The sequence below is a fragment of the Sinocyclocheilus anshuiensis genome, unplaced genomic scaffold (assembly GCF_001515605.1).
Source record: "Sinocyclocheilus anshuiensis isolate Anshui unplaced genomic scaffold, SAMN03320099.WGS_v1.1 scaffold80, whole genome shotgun sequence".
Taxonomy (NCBI): domain Eukaryota; kingdom Metazoa; phylum Chordata; class Actinopteri; order Cypriniformes; family Cyprinidae; genus Sinocyclocheilus; species Sinocyclocheilus anshuiensis.
The window spans coordinates 825647-836012 of record NW_015554102.1 but is presented as its reverse complement, the minus strand read 5'-3'; the positions used below and the strand labels follow the sequence as shown (position 1 = coordinate 836012).

General features: G+C 37.4%; 1 protein-coding gene across 2 annotated transcripts in view; it reads left to right on the top strand.

The window, feature by feature from the left end:
- Positions 1 to 3495: 3495 nt before the first annotated feature.
- Positions 3496 to 10366, top strand: part of LOC107669653 (serine-rich coiled-coil domain-containing protein 1-like) — a 43093-nt gene continuing 36222 nt past the window's right edge. For both annotated transcript variants that reach the window (XM_016461980.1, XM_016461979.1), the window contains exons 1-2: positions 3496 to 3686; positions 6205 to 7371. In XM_016461980.1, the coding sequence (XP_016317466.1) occupies positions 6231 to 7371 (1141 nt within the window). In that variant the 5' untranslated portion in view covers positions 3496 to 3686; positions 6205 to 6230. The remainder of the gene's footprint in view (positions 3687 to 6204; positions 7372 to 10366) is intronic.

Below are 10366 nucleotides of genomic sequence, written 5' to 3'. Positions count from 1 at the left end.
AACGCTGACCTCATACGTCATCCTCCCGGAGCTGCTTCTGTGTACAACTGTTGGCGCAAGCTACATTAAAGTAATTGTTATGTTTTGAATATGGTTATTTTTCTTACAAAAACGCATCGATTCGCTACAGGAGGCCTTTGTTCACCCCCCGGAGCCGTGTGAGACACTTTTTTTTTATGGATGGGTGCTTTTTATTTCAGTTCTTTTGGACTGAAGCAATGCAACACCCACTGACTGCAATGATAGAGCTTGAAAGATCAAAGACAATTTTTTATATAACTCCAACTGGATTTGTCTGAAAGAAGAAAGTCATATACACCTAGGATGCCTCGGGGGTGAGTAAAACGCAGCCTAATTTTCATTTTTGGGTGAACTAACCCTTTAACACCCATTTCTCATTATAGCATATATTATCCCTTGTCATTAGACTTATAAAGTCCCTAAATACATATTTCCTCCATTTGAAGACTGTCCCAGATTACCCAAAGCATGCTGTCCCACATTCTCAATCATATTTGATAATGTGGGACAACAAAAAAATGTTTGAAAGAAAAAAAACTAAAATACATTTTCAACATTTTAATACATATTTTGTTGCTTGAATAGATCACAAACATAATTTGACAACAATTAGGAACATTGTATTATTTATTACACACTTATGTCCTTAACATTAATCTAGTCAGAATCCTATGTCACTGACCTTGTCATGCAATTCCCAGGGGAGCTTCTTGATTGACAAGTGCCCCGCCCCTTTCTGTGGAATCACCCCAATGAAGTCGTGTGATTTCAGTCACATGACATATATGTAAAAAAAAAAAAAGTCCTGTTGACTAAATTTTGTTAGAACAGGAAATAAACACACTGGAGTTTAGATGTCCCAGATTACCCAATGTCAAAGATTACCCGAATTCACCATACATAGTCACGTTTACGCATAGGATTGCGCATATTACACAGTTTACACAGAACAAACAATGATTAGCCTATAGTTTCTTTTACACGAATTTAATTCAGATGAATTGCATCTTTTCCATACAATGACACTGAATGGTAACTGGGCATGTCATTCTGCCTAAAAATAATGAAAGAACTTTCATTTCTGGCTGAACTATTACTTTTAGACTCAACGTTATCATAAATGAATAACCAGTGAGTGAAGTCTCAAATGTCATGAACATTAGCTGCTTCTCAAACGTAACTTGCTTACTTTTCCATAAACATGCATTGTAAGAAGCTTAATTTTGTAGCAACAGGGACACCACGTGGAATTCAAAAGAATTGCGGGAGGCTATGGAGGAATTTTAGCTCAGCGAAGTTATGGGATTCAGGCTAAAGTTGCAATACGTTGTAAAACGTGACATTTTTTCAGGAGTGATTTAATTCGTGCACTTTTGTATTTCCTGGCTCGATTAGCTAATGAGTTAGATATTAGGCCTATATATAGTAGGTATTGGGCGGACCATTTTAATTTAATTTAAAAAATATAAATTTATTATATAAGAATAATTTTACTGCTTGCTTACAGAAAAAAAAATCACGTGACAATGAAAACTGGAGACTTTAATATAGGCTATTTAAAAGTGCTTCAGAGGTCTAGATTTGTTCAAAGTGCCCCTTTGATCCCTTCTAAACAACTGATCGACATTTACTCCTCATTAACGTTACATATAGGCCTAGCTACAATGTATTCAACATCATAAACACATCAGTAAACAACGACCGCCTCACTTGCACCTGAAAATTGTTTCTGCGGTGTCCTTAAAAATAATAAAAAAATGAAATAAACTGATTATATACGTATACTAACATTAACAACACCAAAATAAACGTTTTTTTTTTCAAAATAAACATTAAAAAAAACACAATAAACAGATTATAGCCTATATTTAAGCAAACAATAAAGTAAAATTAAATGGTGCCAGAGTATAATAAAAAGAAAACAAAACAAACAAGCAAAGAGGAAAAGCTTACCACTTCACTGACAAATCGATATTTCTTATATTAACATAACATGCTCTAATAGAATTTCTGCTTTTACTTTTAGCCTTCAAAAATTCTGCAATAATGCGAAAGGCTATCTATAAATTGAAACAATTTTTTTCATATAGCCTACATGGAATTTCAATAATGATGCAGATAAGTGTGAGATTATTACACTCTTTTCTTTTACTATCGCAGGGCCTTGATATCTCTTTCTTTTCATCCTGTTTGCTTTTCATTTTTTGTTCAGGTAATGATACCCTACTACTCCCTTCTTCATTCTTTTTTCCAACTTCCTTCAGCGCTTCAGAATACGATATCCCTTCCTCGACTCTGACTGTCTGAACTTGCGCCGCCTGCTTCCTCACCTTACATCCTCCGTATCCCGCACTGTGCTCTCCTCCGCAATTACAGCATTTGGGACTAATTTCTTGCCCACATTGACCATATTCATGTTCACCCCCACATCTTGCGCATCTCTGTTTACCCCTGCAAACTGCCGCCACATGCCCGTACCTTTGGCACTTATAACATCTCAGAGGAGGCGGAATATATGGCCTGACCATATAACTTACAAATCCTAAGAAGACTCTGCTAGGTAGCTTATTTTCATCAAAGTGAATCATGACTGAGAGACTGTCAATTTTTTCATTGTTTCTAGTACACTTCAATCGTTCCACGTCGAACACTGTCGCTCCAGTTAAATTTTTCTTAATCGCTTCAACACTGTCAATTTTTTCATTGTTTCTAGTACACTTCAATCGTTTCACGTCGAACACTGTCGCTCCAGTTAAATTTTTCTTAATCGTTTCAACTTGAACATCAGGAGATACTCCTGATATTACTCCTTTAACCCGTCTTTTGTCTTCTGGAATTGAACAAATAACTTTTTGTCCTAGAACCGATTTTATTCCTAAAGCCACTTTTTGTTGTCTGTTATCATTACAAAACAACAAAAGTCTACCTTCTCTTAAAGTCTTAACACTTTCCATCATTCCGATCTTTTCCTTCAGTGCTTTAGACAGTTTCAACGGGTTAATTGCATTCAAAGATCCAGCAGCAAACTTCATCAATACCTTACACTCTTCTTTTCTTTTCCTTGACATATGACTTCCATTCTCACTGTGTTTCAGATATATTTCCACTAATTTTCTTTCTTTTCCTATTTACCACTACATTCCATTCATCTCCATTACCTCCACTTTCCGCGCCACACAATTCATCCTCCATTTCCGGATCACTTCCGGAATCAACGCCACTTCCTACCATGCACGCTCCAGTCACAGACCAGCTGTTGCCAATCCGCCCCCAACTCCCAGCGTGTGTCCTGACGGAAGTGATTCGCTCCAGCCGAGAATCATCTGAGTCAGTGAATCAATCTTCAAAGATTCAAAGAATCACTAGGGTCAGTGAATCGCTCAGTCAATGAATCACCCTCAGGGCCACTGCACCTGTGGGCCGTCTTTAAATGACGCTCACGCAGGTACCTCGAGTCATGCGCAGAGCCGGAAACGCGGAAGCAAAGCGCGAGGACATTCCACGTCACTTGAGGTGGATTTAGCGCGAGCGAGGCAGGATTCTGACATGAGAATTTAGCGCTTTGACGTGAAACTCGCCGGATGTGATGCCACGAGCATTGCGGCTTCACGCTCAAACTGACAGCGAAGGGAATCTCGGGTTGTAAACAGAGATTTCATCTCAAGGTAATGTTTGTGTGCGGAGCTGTAGAGAGCTTGCAGCAGGCGGCTGCTTTATGTCGCTGTTTTGTTGCTTATTCCGTGTTTCCTGACGCCGTGTGTCCATCACTGCAGATGCTATGATGGATATATAATAATAGGTCTGTATTGCGCAATTGCTGTGTCTCAAAACAGCGAAATACCTAAATATAATTTTTGAGCTCTGTAGCAGTGCTACGATTCCTAAATATTATGTACGCTCGTATGATGCCCAAAAATGCTTGTGTTTAGAGAGGCAGATCACAACAGATTGTAGGTTATAGGCCTTTTTGCTTTGATTCATAGATTATCACACTTAATGGATAGCCTATTCTTGCTTGGCGTAGTCTCGCCGTAGATTTTATGCAAGTTAAATTATTTATAACATTATTTTTGCTGGCGTATAATGCCTCTGAATGTTCGTTATGTCAAATGTAATGTACCTGTTTCCCACGAAACCCGTATTGTTATAGCTTGTGTGCCATCATTTTTGACTTGCATAAAAGTTTCATGAGTTGGTCTGTTGTTTATTACATTGGCATTGTCATGATTATTATGATAAATATCTTAAAATAATTAAGTGTGCTTAAGATTGCCATTACCTATTAAAACATGCCAGGTCAAGCAGGCTAAGTTGCTGTCAAGGGTGTATCTCCAACTGTCACAACAATGTTATGGGGTGTGTACATGTTTTGTAAATTTGTCAGAGGGAGCACCTTCAGATCACCTTTACTGATTCGCTGTGATTTCAGTACAGTATGTATTGGCAGAAGGTCAGCACAGTATGCTTAATGTGCTGTAATTAATTGTGCTCAGCAAACAGTAATGCAGCTCTCCTGGATTTTTCCCTTGTGAATCTGCATCATTGTGTCTATGGTGGGAAATTAAATGTTTGCCTATTAGACAAAGAGAATCCAGAATTTTACAAGCCTTTCAAGTTTTTACCAGCCAATTAGTGAATTGATACAGTATTTTAATTCACATTTTCCCCACACTTGAGGACCACTGAGGACACTGTGGCTTACAAGTGGAATCTGAACTAATAGGTCTGTGTCTGCTGTTATTTTTGGGAACCCATTTTACACTACCTCTAAAGTTGATGTCCTATTTTCTTTCCTTTTCCCACTAAAATACTACTAATAATACAAGAACATTGATTAATGAGAATATAAAAAAAATTAAACATTGTCTTTTTTTTTTTTCTATTTTTGACAAATATTTAAAAATATTTGGAATTGTGCAAATTTCAAAATCAAGTGAACATGCAGTGTTTTTATATTTGTAATGTTTTTTTTTTTTTACTTACTTCGGATCCTACTTATTTTATTTATTTAAATTAATTTGAAAAGGGACCATGCACAATTTTAACATAAATGTTTCCATTTCATGCATTGTACCGAATTTAGCCAATGGCTAGTTTTCATCCGTGGTTCCTTGGCAGGTAATCATAATCATAGGTAAACATAAGACAACAAACACATACAAAACAGTAATACTTGTACACATCCTATCAGAACCTAAAAAGAACAGTAAACATAGCGTCCAGTTAAACCACAACCATGCCAGTGTTTACAGAGTTGAGAAGATTTTAGTTTTAGTTTAAAAATGTCAATAGATGTGCACATCCTTATGTCTTCTGGTAGAGTGTTCCAATGAATAATAGCATTTACTGAGAAAGACGATGATCCAAAGACAGAATGACGAAAAGGAACAACACAATCACTAGTAGATGATGATCTAGTAGATCTTACAGCGACTGTAGAGCGAAAATGCATAAAATCACGAAGTATAGAAGGGGCCAAACCATTTAAAATTTTATATACCATACACAAATTTGAGAAAAGTCTAACATGATCAAATATCACCACTGTAGGGTTTCTCCAAAACCCTACAGTGGTGATATTGGTTAACCTTTTGTCCAGAGATTTTGAAGTCTGCTTATAAAGAGATTTTAAAGGTTTAATAACAGTTTCTCCTGCTTGACCCAAACATGTCAGACAGTATGACAGATGAGAAAAGATAGCATGCATAAAAGTCTTAGCTACATTAGTGGGTAGACATTGTCTAATTTGTCTGAAATTGATCAAGTTATACTTTATAGTCCTCACCGATTTCTTTACATGTTTTTTAAAACTAAGGTTTGGATCCAGCGTTAAACCAAGATAATTTAGATAATTAGAGCACCGTAGATTGAAATATGAAAATTATTATAGCATATGTCTTTTAGTTATTAGGCAGAACTGTTAAACAAAGACAGCAAGCTATTGAAGGCTGCTATGCGTCTTGCCAACTTTCCCTGCGCCTGTTTATCAAACTGTTAACAAATTGGTTCCTCAAGAGTTTGTTTCTAAACAACAGAATTTCTTGTCAGAAGCGAGACATGTTGCCTAGTGTAGAAGCCAGAATCATCACAATTATTTGGCTGGTGGTCATTTCCAATCTTGATTGTGTCTCTGTGTTAAGGCCGTCATGCTAATTCTGAGTTTGTCTTTTTACGTGTTTACAGAGTGTCTGATCTGGTGCTCGATCTTAATGGGTGAATCAGGGACACGCCGCTCCACCCTGGTCTCCAGGCTTCCCATCTTTAGACGTAGTGTGCGAAAGAGGCAGGAATCGCTCCCCTCCTCGCCCTCCTCCGGTGGTGTCGGCAATGGCGTCCACACTTCCTCTCCCTCCAGCACCAATTCCAGCTCCAGCAGCACGAGCAAACGCCGCAGCCTCTTCCGCACACCGTCCCTCAGCTTCCACAGCAAAAGAAACAGTGACCCGACCCAGCTCAGCCTGGACAATCGCAGCCAGGGATCTGAAGCCACCTTTCGAGACGGTTCCATCTCAAAGACGCGGCATTCATTCGGATTTGGCGGACACAAGAAGAAGATCACCCGATCTCAGACGGAAAACCTTGAGAAAGCGTCCACCAATCGCAGCGTGTTTATTAATTGCATCAGCTCAAGGACCAATGAGGGAGATGATTCAGGGTTCCTCGATGATGTGAGCAGCAAGAGGTCTTCCAAGCATAAGAAGCAGCTGCTGCCCAAGTCCTTATCAGCTCACCAGCGGTTTTCTAAGAACTTGTCCAATGTCCCAGACCAGGGTAAAGGTCAGGATACTGCGGAAGATCCTCCTAAAACTGGTACCCCAGGTTCTTGGCCTGGAGAACTGGCTGAGAGTTCTCTACAGTCGCCCATGATCTCAGAAGACCGCACCACGGCAATAACACCATCCGATTTTGTTCACGTTACCGAAGACTCTGTCTCTGAAGTGGACGCTTTACCAGCCCCTAGTCCAGCTGCTCCACCCGAAAACTTCAACCAAGCTGTTTCTACCTCGCAGGTGTCCTTCACCCCAGCCCAGGCCAGCACGGAAAAGCACTTACTGCCAGATACCAGCCACACAGCCAACACTCAGTTCGAGAGCACCACTGCCCATACGCAACCTGTAACGCTGCAAACAGTGAAAGAGCTGGACCTTAACACTGACCCTAATGCTAACCCTGACCAGTCAGAGGCCAGTGAGAATGAGCAAGCTCCAGAACTGAGTGAGGACAGCAGCTCCAATCCAGACGCCCGTGGGAGGCGGTCCAGGAACACTGTGCTCATTCAGCAGGCAGGAAGATCATCATGCCTGAGCAAACTGGAGACCAGGCCAAGTCACCTGAGAAAGCTGCACACAGGTAATGTCAGTGAACTCAGTTGCTGTTTTGTTTGTTTATATAGAGGCTGTTTTGTTTCTGGTTTTCAGACAAACAAGTTTTGAGGGAAATTATTCACATACTTGCTCCATGACTGAAACATGTTAATCTTTGATCTTTAAACCAGTTTCACTAATCTTTCTTTGTGATTTCATCTCTAGCTCTTATGACCTCAGATCTTCCTAGATAACTTTCTGCTTCCACCAAGATAATGAACTGCTCTTTTGATGGACAATTTAATATCACATGAGACCATGAGTGCTGAAGTTTCAAAAATTTTGGAGAAAAAAAACAAAACAACTGAATGGGTACTACAGGTATTCACGAAGTTCTTTTTTTCTGGTGAAATTGGTTTTAAAAACAACAGGCAAATTAATTGTCTTCATGATTGTTTTAGTACATATCAAATGGGCAAAATGACGTGACCAGCTATCTGCATGTTTTTCTGCTTATTAAATGGCTACTTGCCAAATAAAAAAAATATGCCTGAAATATTGATGTGACTTGAAATTTAGTTATTATAAGAGAAGGGACCTCAGAGATAGGCCTGTCGCGATAATTAAATAACCGTCTAACCTCGATTATTTGAAGCTTAAACTAGTATTTTGCACATGCAAACAAAAACTGGGAACTTTATTTAAAAATAAAACATCCCCCTCCCTTTGGAAACAATGCTTTGTGCTCCAGTTTGGCTGTAGTTTTCTTATAACATGTGATTTCCCTTCTGTAAATTATACTTTTACTTTATGAGCATTTTCAGCGCGTCATTTTTGCTGCGCGCACCTTCGCGCTCGTGCTGACGCGACGAGTATACTCTCTAAGCGCTGTTTCGTTATGCTTTCATTTTTGTTTGCCATTTGATGTTTCTCATATGCAACAGAAACTGCAGTTTACAATTCTCTTGAAGTTTACAGAAACTCATTTCAGATAAATAGTGTTCATATCGATATCGGAATTATATCGTATCGACCGAAATGAAGAAATATATCGTGATATAAATGTTGGCCATATCGTCCAGCCCTAGTTTAAGAGATGCATTAAATTTAGTTTATGCAAAGCTGATGCAGTGGGTGAGTTGTAGTTTGTGCCCTAGGCTTAACACTTCTTCTTTCTGTATTTAATATCTTTCCTACGTGTTTTACATATTCTTCAGATTGTGACCTACAGCCTAATTTAAAGTCCATTGAGATCTGTCTCTGTATACAGCAAGATACTGTAGAAATGTTAATCATTCAGTTAAAGGGAGGAAACTTGATAACAAGGTGGTTTCCATATTTATTTTTTTCCACTGCATTTGAATATTGTTTTCCATAGAAGTGCAATTCACAGTTGCAGTTTAAAGGCATTCATATTTATTTTCCATAACCTTTTATATATAAAGTGTATATCTTGGATATATGTTCATATGTCTTATGAACACTACCATTCAGATGTCATGTTTGTACATATGAATATTTATTAATTACTAATATTTTAGTAAATATTTTACGGATTTGTTTGTTAGATACTGATGTTAAATATGTATTTATGATCATATTTGTAAATATATAAGTATTTTATATATATTATTAGGGCTGTCAGTTTAACGCGTTAACTTAATTAGTTATGAAAAATAACGCGATTAAAATATTTTAACGCAGTTAACGCACACTGGCCCCGCCCCCAGACCTCTAGGCCTATGTCATCTTATTTCATACAGTTGACTGATGACAAATATGATGCAGGGCAAGTGGGCAACAACTCTATAAATGCAGTTATGCCCTAAAATTCAAGATATAGGGGCAAAAAAAAAAAGCCCCTGTATGAGTTTTTGTCTCATATTCATATCATATCACACCAGCAACGCGAGCAATATCACAGGAGTGCCGTTTTTGTCACGAAGAACCATAGAAGAACACGAGTGCAAATGAGATTTTATAACAGTTCAGTAAATAAGAAGTTAATATTGTACTATATTTTAAACACAATATTGTGTGTTTTTATTCAATTTTACCAACGAAAATATTACCTATAAAGCCACAGCTGAACTGTTGTGCGTCTCCGAGCAACACAGCGGTGTTTAGTTTCTGAATGAATCCGCGTTTTTAACGAATCGTGTGAACCAATGATTTGGAGAGAGCTGTTTACTGAATTCCTGAATAAATCAGCCGTTTGAACGAATCGACTCATAGACATTTACCGCCACCTGCTGGTAGTTTTAGTTTCTTCCTTAGAGTCTCATTTAATTAATTTATTTTAATAAATAAAGGGATAGTTCACCAAAAATAAATAAATAAATAATGTCATCATTTACTCACCCTCATGTTGTTTCAAACCTGAATGACTTACTTTCTTTTGCACAACATAAAGAAGGTATTTTGAATACTGTTGGTAACTAAGCTGTTTTGGTCACTAGTGACTTTCATTGCATGAACAAAAAATACTGATGTTTCTCAAATTATTTTCTTTTATGTTCCATACTTTATGTTAGGCCATTGTAGCCTAAGCATTTAAAACAATAATAGCTTTAAACGATCTTTTAGGTGTATTTTCACAGTCATATTTAGTTTGCGATTAATTAGATTAATTAATCGCAGCACCCTGTAATTAATTAGATTAAAAATTTTAATCGACTGACAGCCCTATATATTATATACAATACAGTTCAAAAGTTTGGTATAAGTAAGATGTTTAACGTTTAAAAAAAAAAGACGTTTCTGCTCTTCAAGGCTGCATTTCTTTGATAATTTATTTATCAAATAAATGCATTTATTTAAATATAAATCTTTTGACATCTTTTGAACTACCGTTGAAAAGTTTGGGGTCAGTATATTATATATATATATATATTTTTTTTTAAAGAAATTAATACTTTTATTCAGCAAGGATATGTTACATTTATAAAAAAGTGATAGTAAAGACTTGTATTGTTAGAAAATATTTCTATTTTGAATAAATGCTGTTCTTTTTAACTTTTTATTCATCAAAGAATCCTGAA